The 27,871-nt window shown below is 30.8% G+C and overlaps 1 protein-coding gene across 4 annotated transcripts; it reads left to right on the forward strand.

The window, feature by feature from the left end:
* The first annotated feature begins 165 nt into the window (after positions 1–165).
* mre11 (double strand break repair nuclease mre11) lies at positions 166–27,373 on the forward strand. Of its 4 annotated transcripts, XM_035366896.2 has the most exons (6): positions 166–376; positions 1,299–1,394; positions 2,077–2,173; positions 12,788–13,554; positions 23,689–23,875; positions 24,612–27,373. In XM_035366896.2, exons 3-6 carry the CDS (start codon positions 2,086–2,088, stop codon positions 25,535–25,537), a joined length of 1,968 nt encoding a protein of 655 aa, XP_035222787.2. In that variant the 5' UTR covers positions 166–376; positions 1,299–1,394; positions 2,077–2,085; the 3' UTR covers positions 25,538–27,373. The 4 variants fall into 4 exon arrangements, with proteins under 4 accessions (XP_035222787.2, XP_035222786.2, XP_085682934.1 ...); XM_035366895.2 differs by lacking the exon at positions 1,299–1,394; XM_035366897.2 differs by lacking the exon at positions 1,299–1,394 and having other exon boundaries at positions 200–236.
* The last annotated feature ends 498 nt before the right edge of the window (positions 27,374–27,871 follow it).

Below are 27,871 nucleotides of genomic sequence, written 5' to 3' on the forward strand. Positions count from 1 at the left end.
AAATAAAAGTAATGTTTCAGAAAATTGTAAAATTTCAAATTTGTAATGAATATTAAATTTATGAAAAATTTCTTACCGTTAATTTAATTTTAAATATAGCAAATCTCTACTAAATAAATAATAAAATTAAACGAAATGAAGAGAATTGACAACTAAACTCGCTTATTTTGGGAGCATGTTGAGGCAAAGGCGCGATTGTTGACGATTTATCGAGCCGATTATGAATCCAACTTGACGTAAGGTTGTAGATAGTGTGAAAAGTTTGAGATAACTTATCCACAATTTTCAAAGAACGGGTGTTTATACCTTTTAGTGCAAAAACTAATTTTATGTGAATTTTAATGTGGTCGGGATCTTAATTTTGATTTTGCAACCGGTAATTTTCACAGAATTATATTTTGTTTGTTCTCTGTTTATACGAGTTCGCAATGGATTTTTAAACATTTTAATACACTGTAAAGAATTTCAAGAAGCGTAATACTCATATGTAATAACTATCAATTGATTTATCATTATCTGTCTTTTATATTAAAATACCATGAACCCTTTCGTGGCAAGTATTTTGGAGAGCATAAATACGCATCAGAAAGTAATTATAGTAATTCCTCAGGCGATCGCTTCCTAACTGGATTGAGACTATCAAATATGTGTTAAGGCAACTACCAAAATATTTAATTTCGCTATCTAAAAGAATATTTCTTTGGACAAATAAATCACGTAATTATACATCTACTTTTCAATATACTAGCCAACTAATTTTTATAGAAAACAGTTGTTACTCATTTTTGAATCATAAATTTCATACAAACAGTTATTATTCAGTACTTTTACATGATTCATGGAATTTTATTTTGCCAACTATTTATACAGATTTTCTCATTTTTTTGTGTGTACATCTAGTAACATACAACAAATTAGTATTCAGAAGGTACCACAACAGTTAACAGTTCATATCTTTATGTGGTGTACAGCCTGTCATGCTGATTTTAACTTGACAGTTGTATGTATCTATTTCTTCGTCTTCCATCTAAATTTTACATTCCATAAAGTTTAAATGATTACTTTTGAATTTTAAAATTATTTGTTCTGAGAGCCTCAGATTAAGATATTTGCAAAATAGAGTGTAAAAACAGTCAATATAGAAACTTAATTAATAGTTATTGAAGTTGATTTTTAAAAAAAGTAAAAAGGGACAAAAAGAAAGTTAGGGGAAAAGTGCAATTACTGGTTAATAAAAAAGTTTTTTTTTTTTTTTTTTTTTTTAAATTAATAAACCACCGATATGTATGTCTAAACAGTTTTAGGAATGAGAAAGATTACTCCAAAGATAAATTCAAATTGCAGATGTTTTTTGAATGGAATAGCTTAAGAAGCAGAAAATGTTTTTGAAGTTAGTAAGTAGAATTTAGAATGTAAATTTTTTGGGTGAAGTGCAGAATTGCCCACTTATTTGGCGCTTTTTACAAGAGTAAGAAGAATTGAATTTTTGTCAATTTCTGTTAACTTTTTAAGTGAAAATAGATCAATGTGTACATGGACTAAGTCGAGGGCATGCGCAATGCTGAGTTTGTGCAATTCTCTGATGTTTTCTAAAGTGAAAATAGGTTGATGTATACATGGATGCTGAGTCTGTGCAATTCTTAAAAACATGCCATGCAGTGGGTGATTCTGCACTTTTTTTTTTTTTTTTGGCCTCTCTCTCTCTTTTTTTTTTTTTTTTAAGCCTCTGTGTGAACAGTATATAATGATTTCCTTCCTTTGTTTTAAAATATTATTTATTTGTAGCTTTTCAGAAAAATTACATACAGTTCTCAAGTTATTTTAATTTTTCACTATTTATGTTTATAGTTAATTCATAATTAATTAATAAATATAATGTCACATTCTTATTTCATTATTTTTATAACGTAACTCTAATGAACTCTGCTATATAAATCTTTAATAACATATAATATTCTTTATGATGGCTTCTGTAACCAAACAAGATCTTCCAAAACCATGATAATCATCATAGAAAGGGCTGATTGTATTTTATGTGAGATTGCAAAACTGTGACACTCAGTAATTTATTTGCAGTTATTCTAAATGGCAAATTTAGGAGAAGAAGATATTTTTCAAATTCTTTTGGCTACAGATTGTCATTTAGGATACCTTGAAAGTGATGCAGTGAGAGGTATATGTGGTACTTTTATATTATTTTAAAGAAAAATTTGTAGAATTAATATTTTGATTCTCATTATGTATGTAATTTAAATGTTTTATTTTTAACTCATTGCCAAAAGTGAGAAAGAAGTTTTTTTTTCATAATTAATGCTATTTGACAAAATTTAAATTTTTCCATGGAGTTGCATTTCAGAGATAAAATTTTTTGTTGGTGAAGATAGAATTAAAGGTACTTAGTGTATTAATGCAACCACCTTGATGCAGTTTGGCAGTCTTTTATGGATGAAAAGGTAAACATCACTTATCTGATGCAAGTTAGTGAATTTTGAGTTCTCTTTTTTCCAATTCCCAAACAGTTTTATTTATCATAAGAAGCCAAACGTTGTCAATGTATCAAAAGAAAACATTTTAAAATACAAATTTTAATTATTAAATAAAGGTTTTATGGTGTATTAAAAAATAAAACTTTTAGCAAAGTATTTCTCTAATTTTTTAATGTTGTTCTTCAGATATACCCAATAATCTGTTTTTTTTTTTTTTATTATTATTGTTGTTTTTTTCTTTTAATCACAGAATTGCACAAAATACAATACATCCCAGCTCTCTACCATACTCATGCCATCATTGTTCCCTTTAGTTACTTTATGGCAAAATTTTGTATTCCTGATGAACTTTTACCTTAGTTTCCGTTGCTGGCAAATTCCGCTAGCAAAATTTTAAAATAGAGTTGAAGACAAAAAAAATATTGTACTTTTCCGTTTCGCCAGCGCAGATCTTGCCAAGCAGACTTTATTGCCGACAACACATAGTATATACATAAAAAATATTAACAAATGTTAAGAAATTTTTATTTTGAAGGCATAAGCATTTTAATATCGTTTAAAATTTTGTAAAAACACAATAACTAAGTAAATACAAAAAATTTGTAAAAATACATTAATTTAAGAATTTACTATGCTTTGTTGGTTCAACATCCTGATTTGCCGCTTCATATCACGTGACCTAAAGTGATCTCATCTCACGTAAACTACGCTACAAAAATATAATTCCCTACATTAATTTCAAGTTAAATCTTAATTTGGAATACAAGTTTAAATTCAAGAATTATTTTAATTCGTATGAATAGCTTACTCAGAAATTATGTAAAACCGCAGTGCTTTACTTCGCTAGTGCATTCTCATTAGAATTGATGAATTTTAATCCTTGACTTTGCCTTTTCTATATTTTCGCCTTCGGGTGAGCGGTGTGATTTCACCCTGATTCACTGAATTACCGTGAATGGCCTTGGAGCATAAAACTGAACTATCTGGTAAAAATTCTATGTAATTGTATGCCAGTATTGAAAGGAACAATCAATCTGATAAGAAATCCTTCGACTTGTTTTGAAAATAAGGCATAAAAGGTTACCGGTGAGGATATTCTGTTTGGCATTGGTTGTACCATTTTTACGACTTTATCAATTGCACCGGCAAAATGGAAAAGTACCCAAAATATCATGATTTGTTGATAAAAACTTTTGGAACTCTGGAGTACAAAAAATTGCATACAAAAGTGGTGATGTTGCTTAACTGATTATGATTGCCAGAATTCGGCTCATTGTGGAAAGTTGACAACTTCTACTAAGGCGGTTGGGATAATATGCAAGTCCTGAATTAAGTTTCTACATGAGATGAAAGATAGGATAATACACATTTCTAACTTTAGAACTAGAGATCTCCAATTTATATTTCCAGGAGAGAATATGTTGGTACTATTCTGTTATTGAGACCAGATTCAGAAACTTATGTGCATGTGTATGTATGTATGTATATACAGTTAAAAGTCGTTAATTCGGAATGATCTATAATTCGGACCTCAAAGCTAAAAACTTTCTGCGCATGCGCATAGGCATTTACGCGTTCGCGTAAGACCTTTTACGACTGCGCATATGAGTGTGCGCAAGTGCAGAATACGTTTTCGCGTCCGCGTTTTATGTATAACGGACGGTATAAGCTAAAATTATCTAATTATCGATTTCAGTTAATGTTGATGATTGCGTTGTTCCTTAATTTTCGAATTGGATCCGGCTTATTATTTTTTGCAGACTGTAAGAGCAATACTATAAAAGTAAACTTGAACTTTCGATTATGTCAAATAGAATTTCCGATTCTGGAGCTCTCAAAGGATCGTACGAAACGAAAGTATGTTTCGATGTTCATCAAACAAAAAGTGGAATTGCTGCAAAAAATGGATAAAGACATGAAGAATGTGACAGAGAGGTTAGTGAAAACGAAAAAATTTCGATTGACAAGTTAGTCGGTATTCTCGGCACAGCAATTAATGGGACTTGAACAGCCGAACTTTGTAATTGAACAAGAAATTATGTCTGTTTATAAAATTAAAGAGAAAGTATTATCACATAAAACAAAGCAACTTACATTGAAAGAAATGTTTAATAAAGTAAACAAATAAATATTAAGCTTTTTTTTTTTTTTTTTTTTGTAAATTTTGATACCCTTTAGATCATAATTGTTCTTTATTTCATAAATTACGGTTTCATATTTTTAATTTTATAATTTCTGCATGCCATCTTACGAGATTTAAACTGATGATCTATAATCCGGAATCGCTGAAGTCCCGACGAGTCCAGATTAACGACTTTTGACTGTACATATGTGCTTACATATACAGTACAAAGTCTTTAATCCGGACTGATCAGGACTTCGGCGATTCCGGATTAGGGGTTTAGATTCGGCGATACCGGATTAGGGATTATAGATCATCAATTTAAATCTGGCTAAACAATATCAAAATTTACAAAAAAAAAAAAAAAAAAAACCTAATATTATTTGTTTACTTTATTAAGCATTTCTTTCAATGTAAGTTGTTTAAGTTGCTTCATTTTTTGTGCTAATACTTTCTCTTTAATTCTATAAACAGACATAATTTTTTGTTCAGTTCCACTGTTCAAGTCCCGTAATTGCTGTGTCGATAATACCGACTAACTTGTCAATCAAAATTTTTTCATTTTCAATAACCCCTTTGTCACTTTCTTCACTATCGGAAGCGGTACATCGAAATATGCTTTCGCATTGTAGATCCTTTTTCAGCTCCATAATCGGAAACTCTTTTTGACATAATCGAAAGTTCAAGCTTACTTTTATAAAATTGCTCTAACAATCTGCAAAAATTAATAAGCCGGATCCAATTAGAAGATTAAGGAACAACACAATCTGCAACATTAACTGAATTAGATAATTTTAGCCTACCTTATACCGTCTGTTATACATTAAATGGGCATGCGTAAACGTATTATGCGCATGCGTAAACGCATATGCACAGGTGCAGAAAGTTTGTAGCTTTTAGGTCCGAATTATAGATCATTCCGGATTATAGATGTCCGGATTAAAGACTTTGTACTGTATACATGCATGTAAAATATAAAATCTACCTTTAAAGTAATAAATTAATAGCCCTTAAACTCCTGTCTTCATTCTCTAAATAACAGAGCAATAACATTCTAACTAAGCAAAAAAGATCCATCATTTAATGTGTATTGTGCACTTACCGATGAAATCTGAATCCAACACCTACACATTAAACTGTCATGTGATCTGAAATGGAATTCGGTATAAAATCTTATTTGCATCGCAATTCTTGCTCTCTTTCTCTTCTGTCTTCCCTTCTGCTTCCAGACACTTGTGTCGCCTTACCGCTATCCATGCAGAGTTTACTTTTCTCATTTTCGCCCTTTAACCCTCTGAGTGGTATGACCGACTTTATCCAGTCATCAGAAGTTTGGCTACGTGGCGTATATTAGCTTATAATTTAAAATATTTTGCTTTTTTACTTTCTTTAATAATGTAAATATCATCTTAATGAATGTAGGTTTTTGAAAATACAGACTAAAATAAGTAGTTATACTAACTGAATTATTAAATGCTGTTTAAATACTGGTCTACATGACATATCTAAGATCCTGCACCGCTCAGAGAATTAAGAAGATGTAATCTGGACAAAATTAGAGGGCGTATAGCGCACCCACAGTGATAATGTGCATTATCCAGAAATAAAATTATTTATGGAACTTGGGCCATGTCTTCAAGTTTTTTTGGTTTATCCATACATCGTTCTAACTGCGCAATCAAGTTGTCTTCAAGTTCTGATGCAGAGAAGCACCTCCAATCCATTGCAACTTACTTCTACCAAGTCATCCTATTACAATAATAATGCAGTCTTATCACAATAATGGAGCAATTTTATTACATGTATACAAGAACACATATGCCTATACATACATTTCTAGATCCAGTCTTGATAACAGAAGAGTGCCTATATGTTAATTTTAAAATAGTAGTAGATAGAAACATTGCAGTGATCTGATTCATTTACACAAAAAGTCTAGAAAATTTGTTACTGGATAAAATAATGTTTAATCATTATGGATTCAAAGTTTAAAAAGTAATCAGTGTACTTAAAATACTTTGATCAAAAGATTAATATAAATTGCTCAGCATGATTTTAAAATGTTCTTTTGAGAAATTAACAAAGTATGCAAGGTTTTTAATCAAAATGCATAGATTCATATTTTATATTTGATTCTATTTCATAATAATTTGGAGAATATTCTTTTAAAGGTTATTAAAAATGTGCTTTAAAAACTGAATAGTAAAATGTCAGATCTGGTTCTTATAGCTAGACAAATCTTTTTGTTTGAAAAATTCCTAGACAATCAAAATTTTACAGATGTGCATCTTTTAACGTAATGTTTCTTTCCTTTATTTTATCATATTATTTGTTTTGGTATTCCCCATTTAGTCGTAAGATAGTTTTTAATGAATTTTATCAAGCTTATTAAAATTTTTAGAAACATAATATAATAGTAAAGTTTTTAAAGTAAAGTTTAAAAAAGCTGTATAAAATAATACTGTATTATGTAGTTAATCAAATTGGAAGAGAAGCAGGCCAGTATAAAATTTGAAATTAAGCAAAAAAGGCAGTCTTAATTTGGCTTAGGTTGTAAGTAAAATTATTATGGTTTTGAGCGCAATCAAACGTAGGTCTCTCTTCTTCAATAGAAAAAAAGAATTGTATACTTTTGAAGAAGGAGGACATATATCTGATCGCCCTCAAAATCTATGCCAAATAAAGTCCCCCCTTTTTAATGTAATTAATATAGAATTTTTTTTTAAATATAGAAAATGAATTTTTTATCTATGGTTCACCTTCAAAATTAGGACACAGTTAGGCAAAGTTAAACTGTCACCCATAAGGTGCTGACACATACCAATGACAGATGAATCCTGTTCTACACAAAGTGTGGATCCAATAGTCTCCCCACTTCCCCTACCATCAAACCCTTCAAGGAGACTTATTGCTTATCATTTATTTTTTGCGTGCACATTACAAAAAGTAACTACACTCTTACAAACATCAAAGCCTTCTTTCTGATCCAAGCTTGAGCCCAACAATAAGACCGCTAGCAATGCTAACTACTATACTGATCAGGGCAGCTGTCTGAAAACTAAATTTGTATATCAAATGAAATAATGCTATTAATGACATATGAATTTTGTGTCAAATGTTTGTTCTTAAGCATAATAGTCTCTCTTCATGTAAGCAGGTGATAACTCATAAATGTATTATGTCATCTGGAAAGTTCTGCTTCTGCTGTTTTTTTATGTTGATGGTGATGATGATAAATGAAATGAATCTTTAGAAAACATCATAAAATTTCAGTAATCATATAATTCATGATCTATCACGTTTACTTAATTAGTTATTTCTTATATTAACACTATCTTTAAGTGTGAACAGGCAATAAAATTGTGGGAAAAAGGAATGATTAAAACAACCACCAATTTTAGTTTGCGATCTAAAAGAAAAACTAACTAAAAGTAATAGATTGCATAGTACATCATTATTAAAATTTCTTTGAATCACATTAAGCACTATTTTGCTGTATCACATTTTTGCCATCTCTAAATAGCTGGAAAAATTATTTTCTAAAAAAAAAAAAAAAAAAGAGTTTATGCAGGGGTGAAAGTTATTGAGATGCTGTTTGACAATCTCCAAAGAAGTGAATTTCAGCTGTTCAGAAAATTTTAAAGTGCTCTGAAGAGGGAAAAGTCTAAGAGAACAAAATATAGTAAATTGGGAATGAAACATAAGTATGATTTCTGATGTTCATCAAAATCTGAGGCTAAGCATTATCATGATGATTTTGTGCCTTGACAGTTGGTAAGCTCTGGATGCTTTGCTTTGATTTCTGATTTTCAAACTGCCATTTGGGAACAGTATTTTCCAAATTTGTTTTCTAATTTGGTTGCAACAACTCCTGATACACAATTCCTTTATAATCATACCATGTATAAAGCATTATTTTTTTCAATGCATTGGATGTTAAAAGGGATTAACGAATGATTCCATATCGAAATTCGAGTCTGCATATTCTGCTCTGCTTAAGTACAAAGTGCTGATACATCATAGTAACTTACATACCCAGTCTTCTTCATATGATTTGTATTGTACTTTTGGGAATATTTAGTCTGTCTGAAAGTGTATAGTGTGAATCTTCAGTGATAGCTTCTTTTAATAGGTATTTATTTACAGAGCGTGGTCGTTTAGAGTGGACGCCTTCTTCCAGGCTATTTCGAGGCTTCTAAAATTACCTTCACACTGTGTCATCAAAAACAGCAGTTCATTCATATGTAGGATAAATTTCAAAAGCAGTTTGACTAGTAGTTTTTTCTTTTTAAAAATGAGAGCTTAATATGGTGAAAAATAACTTTGAAGTTTCCCATTCTTAACATTGTAATGAAACAAAAATTATTCCACTATACAGGCTAGAATTAAAAAACATGAACAGAAAAGACCTTATTTAAACATATACGTTGATCAAGGTCCAGTAACAAGATAATTAGAAAAAAACGTGCTTTGATTTGAAAATCAAAGAACTTTCCAAATGACCCAATATTACTTTCAGTGCATTCATCACTTCTGTAAGATTTAATAAGATGCACTCTAAAAAATAGGTACACTTTGCACAGAAAAAAAAAAAAAAAAAAAATGGGGGAACAGTTCTATATCTATTCTACTGGACTGATTGTCGAAATTGAACGTCCGTTTTTCATACCTCAAAAGCCAACATAGGATATATGTTAGATTTATATATAGCATTGGTATTTCGACACCAATTGGCATTGATATTATGTTAGATTTTTATATGGCATTAGGTATTTTGACACAAAATCGGACTTTTTCTGACATGACATAACAATTTGTTTCCATATTTCAATTCTACGACTCAAATGATGCCATGTTTTGTAAAAATCACATGAGTAGTTTTTAAAAAATTAGCTCTCAAAATTTTAGCTCCTCCATGTTAATTGAATTTGGTATATATTTATTAATATCTCTTTTTTTATTAAACTTATTTGATTCTTCCTTTTTTATTTTGAAATTTAGGTTCATTCCAAATAAAATTCACCCATTTTGTATGATTTATTTTTAAATAGTTTATCTAAATTTTTCAAAAAAAATTTGAATTATAAACTGTAAAATTTGTACCATCATCTTAAAGTGTTTCTAAACATACCGGCAAAAAATTAAAGTTATGTATTCAAAATTTCCAAAGGTGTACATGAATTTATATAATGGTGCATTTTGAAGTTTGGCATATTAGTTATAAGCAATAAGCCACCCAGTCGGTATAGTGGTCAGGGAAGCTGACTGCGATGCCGAAGAGCCTGGGTTCGAATCCCAGAGAAGGCATGGTTGTAACTGTCCGTCCCTTCATAGGAAAGGCGATGGTGGCCCACCTATTAGGTGCCTCCATAATAAAGAGACCACCACATCTGTCCTTGTATAGATAAATGGACTGGGTTACATTTGTAATTGTTCACAATCTGCCATTGGAAAAAAAAAAATGTTATAAGCAATAATGACGCAAATGTGATTTAGGCACTTATTAAAATTATTTGAAAGTAGGAACAATGACTTTTTCCCACTCATATACAATAGAAAAAAAAAAAGAAAAGGAAAATAGGTTGCTTTAAATTAAGACATTGGCCAAGTTGGCCTTTCTTGGTAAAAACTGAAAAAAAATGTGCCAATATAAATTTTTATATTTCTCCATAAATTTCTCACCAAAAATTACAAAATTTAAGATCTAGGCACAATTTGAGTCTTAAAATCGAAAAATGGGAAAAAATTGTTATGTTATTTCAGAAAAGTCGGATTTTGTGTCAAAATACTTAGAACAATGCTATAGATAAGTGTAATATATATTCTAAGTTGCACTTTCGAGTCATGTGTTAGAGTAGAGAAAACTGTACCCCTTGTTTTATTGTGAAGTTGTTGCTTCATTTATCGCCAAGTTGTTTCATTTATGGTAGCCTGAGTAGTTGAATGTTATGGAAATCCTGGAACTACTCTGATATGCTCCCTCAAGTCGCCAAATATTTTTGGCGAGAAACTCTACGCTGCCATTTTACTATCTAAATTTTTTCTCTACATTTCGAACTTTAAGCCTAAAATGTCTCCAAAACGTGATTTTCGCACATGCAAAAACTATGTTTTAAACACACAATTTAAGCTAAAAATCCGAAACAAAAAAAAAAAAAAAATTAGGTAGCAAAAATGTAAAGTTTCTAACCAAAAATATTTGACAAGAATCCATGTATACAGCGATATGTTTTAACTTAAAAAAACACCTACGAATGGCAAAATTTAGGCAACGAACAGATCTGCGAACTACGCACACATCGCTTTAATAAATTAACATAACAAATTTCAAAGAATACCATGTACACTGCATCCTGTTTAAACTTAAAAAAATCTACGAATTGCGCAATCTAGGCAACAAACGAATCTACGAACTACGCACACCTCACTTTAATAAATTAACATAACAACAGTAAATTTCAAAGAATACCATGTACACAGCGTTCTGTTTCAACTTTAAAAAACATCTACGAATTGCACGATCTAGACACTACGCACTAATCAACAAAATAAACTAAAATAAATTTCAAACAATTAGAAAAAAAGCAATAATGACAGAAATTCATACTGAAAACAATGAGCATAACATTCTACAAAATAAGAGTAAAGTAAAATGCACTTACCATGAATTAATGCTTTTTCGAACAGCTGAAATACCAAGTTCATGCCGCCGCGTAATCACTATCGTATTTATATGACAGCGAGACACACTATCCAGAAAATTCATACTATGGTTCACAAATAAATAAAATCACAAATAATCACAAATACCTACTTCTATCATGCACAGCCACTAAAAATAATCTCCGAGACCCTCTTTTTACACCTCCAAATACCCACTGCCCATCAACAGGATGGCCACATTGATATTTCTTTTTGCCGAACTTCAATTCAACAAGTTCCACCATTTTATCTTTTCCCCCTATCTTCTCAGACACAGACGTGAACCAACGAGCATGACGCGAACAACAGGCTCCAGCAAAAGATTTTTCAACGTCAACAGGGTTGCCATACAACACGCAATCGCGCCAAAAACCAGCACAGAACACATATTGCCACATTTGGTGAAATTAGGGCGTACATCAGAGTTGTACCAAAATCCTATTATGATGTAATCGGTTGCATTATTGCGGTAAATTCGTAAAGGCTTGTGTGTGTGTTGGTTAGAAAGTGTATTGCTTGTTTTATGGTTTAGATGGTAAAATGGCTGAATGTGGTAAGATTAGTTTGAAGTTTCTGTATGATTTGGAAAGAAAGTTTAAAAGAGCATTACTCGACTGGTGTTTAAATGAAGTTTTACTTAGTAGCCATTATTAAATGTCCTGTTTGTAGGAAGGAAATGCGTATGGTCAGACGGATAAATGGCACTACGGAGGATATTTTTTACTCTGATTTTGTGAATTTATGTGCCGACACCAGTATACAGATTCTAGTTCAGATAATTTTAGGAATTTTGTTTGACTGAAAACATGTTAATTTGTAAATAAGGTAAGTAGATATTTCCTTTGTTTAGTGCAAAGGTGAATTTCCTTTTTTATGTTATTTCATTGCTTGATTCAAAATGTAGTTTATTGAGTTTATATATTTTTTTGTTGGCTGCTCCTTTAACTTTTTAAGTGAATATAGTTCGATATGTATACATGGACAAATTCAAGGGAGTGCGCAATGGCTAGTTTGTGCAATTCTCTGATTTTTTTTAAGTGAAAATAGGTCAATATGTACATGGTTAAAGTCAAGGGAGTATGCAGTGCCAAGTTTGTGCAATTCTCTTATGTTTTTTTAAGTGAAAATAGGTTGTTGTGTACATGGATACCGAGTTTGTGAAATTCTTTGTCTTGTTATTTTGGCTTTGTGTAGCTACACAAGACAAAATAAAGAATTGCACAAACTCGGTATCCATGAACCACCTATTTTCGCCAAGGTGTACCTGTAAATATATTTTTACCAAGTCATGGAAAATGCAAGATAAATTTCGACAATGGGTCCAGTAAAATGGGAGAAATAGAATTGTCCCTCCTTTTTTTGCAAGGTGTACATCTATATAGGAAACAAATCTGTCTTGTAATGAAATATTTTTAAAATTAATTTTTAGTAGCTATTCATTTTTCTTTCATGTTATAACTATTTTGCTTTTTTATAGGTTCTGATTCTTTAGTAACTTTCGAGGAGATTCTGAATATTGCTGTTGAAAAAAATGTTGATTTTATACTTTTTGGTGGTGACTTGTTCCATGAAAATAAGCCTTCACGTAAAGTCTTACATAGCTGTCTAACACTACTTAGGAAGTACTGCATGGGAGATCGACCAATACAGTTTGAATTCCTAAGTGACCAGTCAGAGAACTTCAAGCATAGTGCATTTCCTGTGGTCAACTATGAAGATCCAAATCTTAACATAGCTATACCAATATTCTCTATACACGGAAATCATGATGACCCAGCTGGCTCTGGGTGTTTTTGCTCTTTGGATTTATTAAGTGCCTGTGGTTTAGTAAACTATTTTGGAAAATGTACAGATTTAGAAAATATTAATATTTGTCCCTTAATGTTGCAGAAGGGTAAAACTAAACTATGTTTGTATGGTCTAGGATCCATCAGAGATGAACGTTTGCATAGAATGTTCCTTGATGGAAAGGTATCTATGCTAAGACCTAGAGAAAAATGTGATGAATGGTTCAATGTAATGGTTTTGCATCAAAACCGAGCAAAGCATGGAGCAAAGAATTACATTCCAGAACAATTCCTAGATAATTTTCTTGACCTCATAGTATGGGGACATGAACATGAATGCCGTATCGATCAAGAATGGAATGGCGAGCAGGCATTTTATGTAACACAACCTGGCAGTTCGGTGGCTACATCTTTATGCCATGGTGAAGCGGTACCAAAACATGTTGGCATTTTACAGGTAATGTAGATTTTGATATTTGTATGCTTTGTTTCAGTGAATATGTATCATGTTTTATTTGCTTTTCATATTTATTCATGTAATGTGACATACTGTGTCATTTTTAACACTTTAAATCATATTTATTATTTTCATTGTGCAAAATGTAAAAATGTTATCATAAAATAGTAAGCATTTTTATTCACCTTGCAGAAAATATAGTACTTTCTGATTATCTGCATCCACAACAAAAAGTTGCAAACTCATTGCTGACTAAATTTTCACCAAGCTAATGCACAAAAGGATACAGCCATTTTCAAAATGGCAGCACACCAAGAATTTCATACAAGAGCACTCAATTAATATAATTGAATAAACAGGAAACATTGGTAAAAAAGTGCTTACTTCTTCTGAGAAATCTTCTTTTTTACACTTTTATTATCTACAAATACATAGTGATCTGTTTGAACTTAAAAAAGATCAGATAATTGCACAAACTAAGCATCTCACAACTTCGACATTCTTTGCATCAGCCAAAATAAATATATGCTAAGCACATACCTAGCTTGCCACATAAATACTTTTCCCCACACTGTGTGTTACCACATAACTATTTTGGCAACATATTGCTTTGCCTCGCAAATGCTTTTTCACAACTTTTCTGTGGGCATGTGCATAATCACTTAAACAAGATTAGATAATTTCACAAACTCGACATTGTACAACTTTGACATTGCGCACCGGCATATACTATGTGCATTACCTGACTTGCAACATAAACACTTTTCCCCACACTGTGTGTTGCCACATAACTATTTTGGCAACGTATTGCTTTGCCTAGCTAATGCTTTTTCACAACTTTTCTGTAGGCATGTGTATAATCACTTATGATATATGATAATTGCACAAACTCAGCACTTATGGTCAGATAATTGCATAAATATGGCATCGTACAACTTTGACATTGCACACTGATAAAAGCAAATATATGCTATGCACATAACTGGCTTGCCATGTAAATACTTTTTCTGACATTGTTATGGTACCATGTAACTATTTTGGTAACATACTACTTTGCCTCATGAATGCGTTTTCACAACATTTCTGTGGGAGTGCGGATAATCAGAAAGCCCCCAAAATATTTAGCACTCTTCTGTTATCGGAACCGGATTCAGAAATGTATGCCCAAGAAGCAGCATTGCTGGAAAAATAATCGTATATAAATATTTGAAAAAATATTACAGAGTTTTAGTATATAAATTCAACTGCTCATTTCGGGGTCACAGTCCTTTCTTCTCATAACATAATTATTAGCTGAAGCATCATTTTAGTGTTGCATTAGCATAAGAATATAACTTCATCTTTGGTTATTTGAACAAAGTTTTTCACTATGAATAATTCCTTTTACTTGAAAGAATTATTATTGACTTTCATCTTTTGGCAATTGCTGATTTGTAAAATTCATCTTTGTTCCTTCGTCAAAAGTCCTGTGAATCAGAATCTCACACAAACGCATTTCTGTTGTACAGACATTAGAAGTTTTTTTTTTTTTTTTTTTTTTTTTTTTTTTTTTTTTAAATTTTAAAGTAGGAGAGATGAAGAAATGAGCAATCCCTTCGCTGGGACTCGAACCACGGACCTCTCGAATGTGTACCGAGAGTGCTGGCCGTTACACCACGAAGGCATGCTTAGAAGGCAATAGAAATGCCTTATATTGTATTGAAAATTATTAGTCTCCCTAATTTGGTACAACTCGTGGTGTGTAGTTGCTATTATTGGTATCACTACTATATTTGCAGACATTTTTGGCTGCTGTCGAGTTTAGAGTACCACAATTTCTTTTAATGTTCGACTCTGCTGTTTCAAAGACCTATTTTAATTGTATGATTTTCTGGGTTACCCTGCGATTCATCCTTAAACTAAGAGGTTTACCATGAATATTTAGCTTAAAACTTACAACTGTGTATCATATAGTTTTTCTGAAAAATTGCAACCTGCATATAGTAATGACTTATAAATATCTTAATATGTTGAACTGTTTTTGTAGCTTAATACTTGCAGTTTTGCTATATCCTGGCATTAAATTATTGGTACTGTGATCAACCTATGACAGTTATTGGCGACTAATTTTTCATCAACCTAACATATGAAAAACATTAACCATTTTAAAAAATAGTGGTGCGCTGAAACATGCATAATAGTCAACTTCCTTTCTTCTCAGACTTCTGCTCATGTGCACAGTGATCTGTTTTAATTAAAAAGAATTGTATTGAATTGCAGAATTCTTTGCATCCACATAGCAACTTGGCACTGCCCTCCATGTAAGCATTAATCTGTTTTAACTTTTAAAAAAATAGAGAATTGCACAAATGGACTTCCTGAATGTGCATTCCTATATTCTCTGCTACTAGGCACACCTTTTTCATATCCTCTTTACTAGGCAAAAATATTCTCTACTACTAGGCAAAAATGCAACACCTTTTCCATTTGCAAGCAAACTCCACAATGGCATTATGATTTATTACAAGAGGAAAAGTCTCCATGCACTAATCATAATAAGCAGAAACCATGTGCATAATGCGTGCGCACCCATAAGTAGGTTGCCATATACATTTTCGGTACTTCTTCGTTATAGCGGCCCCCCGACTATACTTGGCAATTTTATATTTGTGCCAAGGTCTCAGTTATTTTGCCAAGTCCATGGACCGTGAAAGTAAAAATAAACAACACAATATGCAATAACAATAATACTTGCATGTCATTTCATAAGAATATTTTTAAGAATCCTTATCCTTATTATTTTATCGCATGTATTTGTTCCAGTCAACTGTAGCACTTTCACACATATTAAGCTGTTTGTTACACCATTTCATGGACGTCAGCTCCTCTGCTCGAGAATACATAAATCTAATAGCAGTGATGAATGATATTCTGGTACTGCTGAACCAATTTCCAACATAGAAGCCAATCCTCTTTTTGGAATTTTTAACATTGCACCTCTAAACAATTTCATCATAAATATAAAGTTTCCCTTGTGGCCATTTTTGCATACTCATTTGTTTTCTCATTTGTTCGCATACTCATTCTTGAAAAAATTATATGCATTCACTAAATTCTTTGGTGAGTTAAAGATTGTTAATGTCATATTTACCCCCGCCTTCCCCAAAAAAGCAATGAATATGTTTTTAAATAAACAATGCAAATTCAAAAACCTCATTAGAAATGAATATAAGAATACGCAACATAAGCAAAAATGCAGCATAATGCTAATATACGATTACGTGGCGAGGTATCTCAGGGATTGGCGATTAAATTTTGGGGCCATTATAACAAAGAAGAACTATAATTTCGGGTTACCTGCTTTAGTGACATAGTGCTTTGCCCAGTAATTCTTGTCAAGGTTGGGTATGAAGAAGGGTACACAATGAGAAAACAAAAGGTATATGATGTAATATTATGCAGATCTTTCTACAACTAAGTGTAAATAAGAGAGTTGCTGCTAACTGCAATGTACAGGATTTAAGAGCAAAATATGCAAGTGCAAATTCACATAATAATGTACTGGTATGCTTGATAGCAGAATATGGGTACTTCTAGGTTAATATCAAACTATATCCATACCTTCAATTATAAAATACACAATTAAAACAAAATAAAATATACATTAACACTGCAGTAATTTAGGCATATAAATTATTGCAAATGTAATGAATGAAAATATATTGAATGGTCCAACTATTACAGAATGTGTCTAAAATATGAAATATATACAAATTCTGATACAAACAATCACATGAAACAGCTTTAAAACACTTGAAGAACTAGATGATGTGTAATGCAAACTTAAGTCATGCTAAACCTAAAAATATAGATACTAATATGCAAAACAGTAATTACAATATTGGTGTTGGAAGAAATATTATACATTTTCTCTATATAATAACTTAGAGAAATAAGTATGAGGAAATAAAGAATAACAGCCATACCATGCTGAAAGTACCAGTTTTCATCTTATATAGAGGACTATAAATCAATTCTTATTGGATATATTCTATGTTAAGCAATAGCAGTATTCTCTGTAAAAATTTTTTACAGCTAATCCTGGAACTGGTAACCACTTCTAAATGCTATACTGTTGATGCAGTATTAGTAAATGAACATGATGAGTAACATGATGAACAAATATCATTACGTGTGACATTTGCAAAATGTTGTACTGTCATAACATACTTTTCTGTAGCAGAATACTTGAATTGTAAAAAGTAGCATGTGGAAGGTAATGGTTAAATCCTACTTCTTCTGCCTCCTCTCTCTCTCTCTCTCTTAGCTCCTTTCTCCCTGTTAATTTTGTTTGTTTTAGATGTTAAACTGAAGTTGAAACATGAGAGTTGTACCATGATGCTCCTTAACCTGAGACAAAAAGCTAAATGCATATCCCATCTTCATTGAAAGTTAAATACAGTCGAAAGTCATTAATCCGGACTCGTCGGAACTTCGGCGATTCCGGATTATAGATCATCAGTTTAAATCTTGTAAGATGGCATGCAGAAATTCTAAAATTAAAAATATGAAACCGTAATTTATGAAATAAAGAACAATTATGATCTAAAGGGTACCAAAATTTACGAAAAAAAAAAGCTTAATATTTATTTGTTTACTTTATTAAACATTTCTTTCAATGTAAGTTGCTTCGTTTTATGTGATAATACTTTCTCTTTAATTCTATAAACAGACATAATTTCTTGTTCAGTTACAAAGTTCCGCTGTTCAAGTCCCGTTAATTGCTGTGCCGAGAATACCGACTAACTTGTCAATCGAAATTTTTTCGTTTTCACTAACCTCTCTGTCACATTCTTCATGTCTTTATCCATTTTTTGCGGCAATTCTACTTTTTGTTTGATGGTCATCGAAACATACTTTTGTTTCTCCAGAATCGGAAATTCTATTTGACATAATCGAAAGTTCAAGTTTACTTTTATAGTATTGCTCTTACAGTCTGCAAAAAATAATAAGTCGGATCCAATTCGAAAATTAAGGAACAACGCAATCATCAACATTAACTGAAATCGATAATTAGATAATTTTAGCTTATACCGTCCGTTATACATAAAACGCGGACGCGAAAACGTATTCTGCGCTTGCGCACACTCATATGCGCAGTCGTAAAAGGTCTTTCGCGCACACATAAATGCCTATGCGCATGTGTCAATGCGGTGCATGCACAGAAAGTTTTTAGCTTTGAGGTCCGGATTATAGATCATTCCGAATTATGGGTGTCCGAATTAACGACTTTTGACTGTATATCCATATACTTTTATATTCAACAAAGCTGTCTTAAATGCTCTTAATGTAAATTATAATCTTTAGTTTTTATATAAAAAAATGATGCATATGCAGTTCATAGCTTTGAAAAGTGAAAAGTTTAAAAATACATTTTTGATAATTCAGTTGATGAACAATAACATTAAGCAGTTTAGTGAATGATACAACTAATGTAAAAAACTTATTTCTGTAATTTTTCTAGTATATTTCGTTATGTAATTTTTCCTGAGCAGCTGAGGTAAACTTTTCAAAATTTTCTTGATTATTTGCTTTGTGTTTTATTGACAGAATTGCAATTAAGTTTTAACCGGCTAAGTGATAAAAGTATATTTTTTAAAAATTATTTTAAGCTTGTTGAAATTTCCTTTTCCACTGAGAATAATATTTGGTGACATTAAAAATAGTTTTCACTCAACTTATAAATTCAAGTAGGACTGCAATAAGTTGAATTCTAATGTCCTTATATAAAAATATTCATAAGCCTACCTAAAATACCAACCTTACACTGTGAACTGTGCCAAATATTGTGACTCTCTGTTTGGATTAGACATGTTTTTCATGAAAATTTTGGCAAAGGAACCAAGATCAATTTTCATGATTAAGCATTTGCCAAATAATGAAGTGTCTCCCATTGAATTATTCCAGGGAAAAGAATTAAACGTAATGAGAGACTTTATCCAAAGATCCATGATTATATTATTGAGCAATGATGGGTCTTAATTATATCATTAGGGTTGCCGCCATTATTTGCAGTTGCATTTTTATACCAATATTTGCGTTTGATTACGACTGCATCAAACTTAATTATGATAAGTATCTGAATTTTTAAATTCTGTTATGGTTGGAATTAAAAATAGTATTTTTACTTCAGATAGAATTGGCAGGTTGTGAATAAAGTCATGATTTTCCTGTGGGTATTATTAGTGAAAAAAATGACTTTAGAATATCAAAATTTTGTGACTGATGTGTAAATAATAACTATAATTTGGGGGGAGAAGGAGTCAAATTAAAATATTCTAAAATTTTAATGCAAACTTTTGTAAATTGATGTTTGAAGAAAGTAAAAAATTCATTTTTTGTGTGATTTTTATCCCCAGTTCATTTTTGTATAAAATTAAACTGCTAAAATACCTCACATAGTCTGAGCAATCAGGTTTGCCTGTATCCTAGACTTCTGAATCTTGACTAATAAAGAGCTAAATACCTGTAAAAAATTAAAATTGGTTCTAAAAAGGTGTAGTCTATTTTTCCATAAGTAAAACATATTTCCTGTGTATCACAATAATAGCAGCAAGTGAATATTTAAACAAGAATTATTGGCAAATACAGCTGTAAGTTATGTTGTAGTGCAAAATTGCAATTCCGATCAATGTTTCATGACATTTGTTTGACACGTCTTTCAATTTTTAGGTCAACATAATTATTAAGCATTATAACTATTTTTCTAATTTCATCTGCTGATCGAATTCATTTGTTTTACTTCAGTTGAATATCAATCCATTGTAAAAGTAAGATGGGGGGAAAAAAAAAAAAAAAAAGAGAGAGAGTTTTCAGGCAAAGATCAAGTTGCAGTCATCCAGTTTTTGGAGCATCAAAAGAAAAATGAAAAGTTGCTGAAAAATGCAAGTACATTAGCTGCAAAATAATTTAATGCAATAGAATGGCCATATCAAGAATTTGGAAACATGGTTCCAAAAATAATTGTCAAGATGAATTTTATGCTAATGTTGATGCTTTGAAAAAAAAAAAAAAAAAACTGTGGATGTAAATGCAAAGATTATGAAACAAAACTTGAAAAGCATAGACATATTCTTCTTAGAAGATGCACTATAGAATGTCCTATATAGTGAATAGTCTTTGATATCTCCCAAAATATTGGGACTTCAACAAATAAATTGATGTCACTTCAACAAGTTTTGCTAGAAACAATGAAGGATGACAACTCCAATAATTAAGCTCATCCATGTAGAGAAAACAAAGTTTCAGAGGCATCCTGCCTATAAATGTAAAATGCAGTGGCGAAATTATTGAAAAATCCACAAACTACTTAACATTTAAAATAAAAATTAGGAATAATACAGGGTGTTCATATTTTATTTACGGGATGAAGATATGTTTAAATAATACAGAATATAGATAGGGAAATAAGACTGACTGAATTTTAACGCTTCAAATAATTTTATATTAATACATTTTTACATGAGCACCATTTGTTACTCGGAGAATATAAAGTCTGTTTTTGAATTCCACCCAGATGTTATTAAACATTTGTGGAGTCGCAGTAGCTGTTTCTGTGATGATTTGATTTTTTAGTACTTTCATACTGTGAATCTCTGCAGCATAAAGTTAATTCTTCAGGTATCAACAGAAAAAGAAGTCGAATGGTGTGATGTCCTAAGAATAAAGTGGTTATGAAATTGTCAAGCTCTAACAATCCAACAATCTTGGCATGTTTTATCAAGGAATGCATACATGTATAGCCTAATAACAGTGGGCCTCATCCTGTTGGGAAAACATGCTTGGCTGCATTTCTTTTAATTGTAACGAAAACAATCTCAACATGTTGAAGTAATCATCTAAATTAGTTTATGACTCTGAGAAAAGAAGGAACCAGTTACTTTTTATGTGTTAGTGTGCATCAAACGTTAACTTCAGGGCTATCTTGCTCAATTTCGCTCACAAAATTCCGAGTTTTTCTGACACCTAAATACTGCATTTAAGTTGACCTTTTCTAAAACATGAAATGTTGCTTTGTCACTGAATATGATTTTAATTAAGAAATTTACTATCATTAATGATATGGTCAAGAATCTCTTCAGAAAATTCCTTATGAATGACTTGATCATTAGATTTGATTTATTGACAAATCTGCAATTTTTATGTAGTCAGTTTCAACCGTTCATGAGCAATTTTATGAGCAGTTGATCTGAAATTTCTGTTTGCAGGCTGGCATGGCAAATAGACTATATGCAAACACGTCTCGAATACCAGAAACATTTCTATCACTGAATACTTGGCCTACCTGCACTTCCTTTGTGCAAAGTATGTCCAGTCTCCTGAAACTGTTTTTACTCTCTTTTAATTAATTTTTAGGGAAGGTTTATTAAATCAATGTTGGAATTACCTTGAATTGCTTTTGGAGATTTCATTTCCCATAAGCATGGAAAATAGATTGCTTTTTCAATACATAACATGATTCTGTCTGCAAATAAACAAGCTCTTTTTAAATTAGAGCAAATGAAATTTCTTGGTCTGAAGAGATTATATTGATATAAGTTATTTCCTGTTACTTCGTAAAATTATTTTTGAATTTAATTTTGTTATCCCGTGATCAAATTATGGATACTCTGTGTTTTTAATTAATTGCTTAATTTAAGCTAATTTTTTAATAAGAAATGTGTCTATATTTATTTTCTTTTGTTACTTTTATTATGGGATAAATTAAATTGATCAACTGCTACTGTTACTATGGGGCAGAGGGAGTATTTATAAATTCAAATGTCTTTGTTGCAAATAATTTTTTAAAAATACATGTTTTTCATGATTCATTTTTTATTCTCTAAAAATTGCATTCTTAATATGTGCATGTGTTTCATCTTTTTTTTTTTTTTTTTTCCAAACATTCAATGGAGCAGTGAATTGCATAGTTTATCACTGTAAGGCTATGTTTAATATTGGAATCCACTTTTATAAAATGCTCTGACAAGGTTTTAACCATTCTATTAAATTTGTATAGTTGTTTAGACATTTTCATGTAATCAATTTTTATTAGTAACTATTATTCTCCCATCATTCATCTATATTAATAAGTATTTCATTGTCATCTTAGTATTTGATTTGATGCTCTTGTTCACGTTGTTGGATTTTAACTCGTTGTAACCAAGTCGTTTTCCAATTTCTACTATATTGTCCGTCACTTTAGCAAAATGAGTTTCAGATACACTGAAAACATTTGCAAAACTTGTGATATGTTTCCGTTCTGCCCTCGTTTTGTTTGACACTAATTTATGCCATGCTTTTCCTATATTTTTGGCAATGTTTCTGATGTTGTAGCTTTTCCAAAATTCCATTAAAGTAGGTTTCTTTTTCTCTTATTGTAGCTTTCACAGCTTATGAATAAGTGCAGCAAAATATTAAAATACATATTGCATCATATGGCTTTAAAACAACATAAAAGTAATATTGTACAAAAAGAGAGTTGATATGAAAAATTAGTTAAAATACTTTGGGTTGATGAAACAGATGGGCCATTCGCGAAAGCTCCTCTACATTTTTATTTATGTTAAAATGTGATTCCAGTTTATCAGTGTAAAGTATTTTATTTCGTTTTGAACTTCATCTGAATTGCATGCGCCATTTAATTTTTAAAGAGGGAGAAACTGAAAATTTGCTTATTAAAAAAGTAATTTGCATACTCATTTTTTTAGAATTTGTTTATATTTTACTCAGTAAAGCTTTAGCTTGTTTTGAAATTTCCATATCAGATTATGTGAGGCATTGCTGTATATTTAATATTCTTTTTTGTATAAAAAGCTTAAAAAATTGTTCTGTGTACTTGTTTTGAGTTAATTTTTAATCATTATTCTTTCTTTTTATCATTATTAAAATTAAAAAATTTTATTTTATAGTCTGATATCTCCAGTCTTCTCGCACATTATCTGGTCTCACACTACATAATTTTTTTGCTGTAATAGATTATTTAATGTATCAGTGTAATTATTTATTAATTTTCAATTAATTGGTACTACTTATTATGCCATTTGATCATATTAAAATCCTTAATTTTGTTATTTCATATTCAAGTATTATTTAAAATGCATTTCTTTCTGATAGGTTCGAGGCAAAGAATTTCAAATTACTAAAATTCCACTACAAACAGTCCGTCAATTCTATATCAAAGATGTTGACTTAGAAGATATCAGCTTGAATTTAAATGAACCTGATAGCTGTGAAAAAGTGATGGATTATTGCAGAGAACTAGTAGACCAGTTTCTCCAAAAAGCTGAAGAGGAACATACAGGTTACTAAAAAAATTTTTTTTTCTTAAAAATTTGAAGAAAGAGATATTAGCATTATCTTAAAATTTTCAAATGACCTATAATGAAGAAGAAAAATAACCCTGTGAGATACAAAGCTCTGCATTGGAGATAAGACTTTAAGGTTTTGCAATTATTGCAGCTGTGTTACAAAAAGAGGAAAGAAAGCTATGGCCAGTATGGCAGACGTAACAGTCCATTTAACCTGCAAACACTATGACTATTTATTCATAATTTTAATATTAAGATATATACTTCATCTTTCAGGTCATTATATTTCTTGGCCACTATTTTCTAGGCCATAAGTGTGAATAATTAGTTTTATTTAGGTATCAAAATTAATTCTCAATTAATTTTTATTTTAAATAAAGAATTGGTTAAAATTTATGTACTTAAAATAAAAATTATTATTTCACAGAAATAAGTAATTTGTAATGCTGTTATGTTTATTGCTTTATTTATTCTGTTATTTGTCAAAAATTAGATTAAGTTCTTATGAAATCAAAAATTAGATTAAGTTCTTATTAGATTAAGCTATACAGTAACTTCATTTTGTTGGTGTTTAAAAATTATAAGTCTATAACTTTTAACTTTTAATGAGCAACAAAATGATGTAAAGTGTGTAAATTAAATGCATTTTTCAAACCTATGCAAGTCAAATGCGTTTTCATAATTTATTAGTGTTGTATAAAATATTTCATTTTGTTTATTTTATTGCAGGAAATTCTAAACAGCCAACTCAACCTCTTATACGTTTACGTGTATTTTATCCGTCTAATTTTGATACCTTTAGCGTGCAGCGCTTTGGTCATAGTTATGTTTCCAAAGTAGCCAATAGTAAAGACATTATATTGTTTAGCAGAAAAAAAGCTGAACGAGCAAAAGCTGCAGAAATAGACTCTGATATGCTGAAAACAATTTTGAAACAAGAAGGATTTGATAAGAAAAGAGTTGAAGATTTAGTGAAAAAGTATTTTGAACAGACAGATGAAAATAAGCGACTTTTAGTTCTTTCAGAAGTTGGTGTGAGTTTTGCTGTGCAAGAATATGTAGAGAAAGAAGTTAAGGAAGCAATAGTTTCTCTTGTGGAACATCAGGCTAAGAAAACTGAAACTTACTTAAAACAAAATGTTGAAGACAGTTCTGTGATAGATGAAGAACTTCTGAAATTTAGAGAAGAAAGGCGGAAGAACTCTGAAAAAGAGTCATCAGAGTTTCAGTCTGTAATAAAATCAACAGGTAGTAGGACTCAGCATAATTCAAGTGATATTGATGATGACCTTATGAATGATGAAACTGTTGAAATTCCAGTTGCTAAGACTAGAGGTCGAGGTAGAGGGCGTGGGAGCCGAGGTGGCAGGGGAGCTAGCACTTCTACGAGAGCAAATACTTCAACCAGAAGAAACACCCGTACAGCTGCACCAAAAGCAGATGTACAAGAAAATGGTGGAAAGCGTAGAAGAACTACAGCTTCAAGTAGAAATGCCAGTCGACAAACTGACCTAAGTAGTTATTTTCATAATGGAACTAATGATTGTGTGGACATATCTGATGATGATTCTGATGACCAAGAAGCTAAGCGTCGTAAAACTGCTCCTAAACGTATTGTAAGCAGAAGAGGTGTGATTTTTGACCTTTCAGATTAAAATATGCAGAATTTTCAATATAAGAAATAAATAAACTGTGGTTTTGTGAATCTTGACTAATTATTATCTAAAATCCTAATGAAAAAAATTAATGATTATAACTAATAATTATAAGTATGTTAAATTTTATTGTTATATAGAGTTTTTGCACATAGTCTTGTTGTGTATATGTATATATGTCAAGGATTAAAAAAAAAAGTATTACATTTTTATGATAGCTTAGCTCAGAAAGTTAACGATATATGCAGATTTTATATGTAGGTGCATATTAGGTTATTTCTAAATAAAGAAACAGATTTTACTTTCTTGAAAAATTTTCCTTTCTTGTGATAAGCACAGTAGTTTTATAAATGAGTAAGAAAAAGAATGCCTTGTGGTCACTGACCAGTTTTGCCTTTTCTTATCTAGCTAAACAACGGAAACTTCATGGCCTGGGATTTATGTAAACTTGTTTAACACCAAACCGATTTTGCTGCCTGTTCCTAAGAAACAACTCTGGTTAACAGTTTTGCAACTGAATGTTTACTCAAACGTTTCTTGAGAAAAGTTTACCAGACACAATGCAATAGCACATATAAGTAGTACATAACTAAATAAGGACAGTATTATATATATTTTTTATTCCAAATTAACAATTAATCCCATTTTAAATATATATATTCTCAGATGCAGTTGAATTTCAGAAAAATGAAGTTATGACTTCTGGACATGGATTCTCATATACTGATCTTATAAGAATATGCGGCAGTTTATTTTAACATACTGTAAATTGCTGAAAAGTGTTAAAATAAGGGGGGAGAGTATTTCATAGTTTCAGTGTAGAATGTAGTCAGGCTTTTGTTTAGCTGTTGTATAAAAAAAAACTTCTTGTTTTGGCATTTATTAACATTTTCTCTATGTTTTGTTATTTAATCTTTAAATCTGTTAAAAAATAGTCTAAATCTTAAACATATATATATATATATATATGCATTGAAACAGGTATAATTATGTAGTAATGTTAATTGCATAGATACTGTGATGTTGATCCATAATAAAGAGCAAACTAGACAAGCGTCTACGGAGAGAAGGCAACTTTTGGGATCATGAATCTGATCCTCCCGTCTTACGCGCATCTCAGTTTGCGCATCATGTGACGTTAACAGATACGTCAAAAATGTGTCTGTTTACATTTTGCATTTGACTTCGTGCGTTTTATGCTTCGTTAGTATGTGAATTTTGCTTTCACATATTTATAATGAACTGAAGAATCTCTCAATAAAAGACCCTTCTCACGGCCAAATACTTAGGAATATTGTGAGGATTCTGCTTCAGAATATTAGAATATATAGCACCAATTTAAATGAGCTGGGTGGTGATATCAATGATCATTCAAGACAATAGATCTGAAATTCACATTTCCGCGTTGATTACGATTGGTAACATCTTTCAGAAAACTGTAATTTCAAAATCTTACAACTGTTCTATTTGCAAAAAGTGTTTTTCAAATGCCAGCAATTTATAGCATCATTTGAAGAACATACATTCCAATAAAAAGCATATTTCTACTGCTTAAATATTTAATTCCAATTCAGATCATGCATTTTATAAAGTCGTCAATGGTAATTCGATTTCATATACTTTTGCTTCAAAATCCAGTATAACGTCAAAAAAGTTTTAGCTGCCCTGATTCCAAAAAAATGTTTCTCAAGTAACAATCTAAAATGTCACTGCATGAAATTGCATATATCACAACAAACAACATTACTCAAAGCAAGTAAAAATAAAGTTTTCCAATTTAAATGCAGTTTATATAGTCGTCAGTTCAACAATAATAAAAATTTATTATTTTCACAATCAGATAGTGCATTTACTGCCCTTGAGTGTTCATCATTAAAAAATTATATAAATGCACATTATGTAATGAAGGTTTTCCACAGGAAAACTTTTCATTACATTTGCAAATGGAACATGAAATAGTCATTGAAAAAGAAGAGAGAGATTTCTCTGTGTTTAATGATTTCATGTTGTGAAAGGAGAATTTTGAAATGGAAACATAATCTAAATTTTTTTAATTTACAAAGAAACATGACCCATTACATGTAAAAGATATTTATTTTGTATGTCATCATTCAGGACATTATTTTATATCTAAAGTGCAAGGCATGGGACATTTAAAAATACAAAGGAGTAACAAAATTAATTCTTATTGCCCAGTAAGCCAGTTTAATAATGGAAAATGTACTGCTTATATAGAAAAACCCATTGTAAGTCATAGAAATGGTATAGGGCATCTGTCTCTTACAAAATTAGAACGGCAGTTATACCATTCTAATGTTAATTTATGTAACTTAA

This window comes from Stegodyphus dumicola, chromosome 11 (genome assembly GCF_044657685.1).
Source record: "Stegodyphus dumicola isolate Sdum_Otavi_A_Nest chromosome 11, ASM4465768v1".
Lineage (NCBI taxonomy): Eukaryota > Metazoa > Arthropoda > Arachnida > Araneae > Eresidae > Stegodyphus > Stegodyphus dumicola.

Coding starts and splice junctions, on each gene's coding strand:
- mre11 (XM_035366896.2), top strand. CDS start 2,086: ATGGCAAATTTAGGAGAAGAAGATATTTTTCAAATTCTTTTGGCTACA. Junction 13,555..23,688: donor AACATGTTGGCATTTTACAG/GTAATGTAGATT, acceptor TCTTTCTGATAG/GTTCGAGGCAAAGAATTTCA. Junction 23,876..24,611: donor AGCTGAAGAGGAACATACAG/GTTACTAAAAAA, acceptor ATTTTATTGCAG/GAAATTCTAAACAGCCAACT.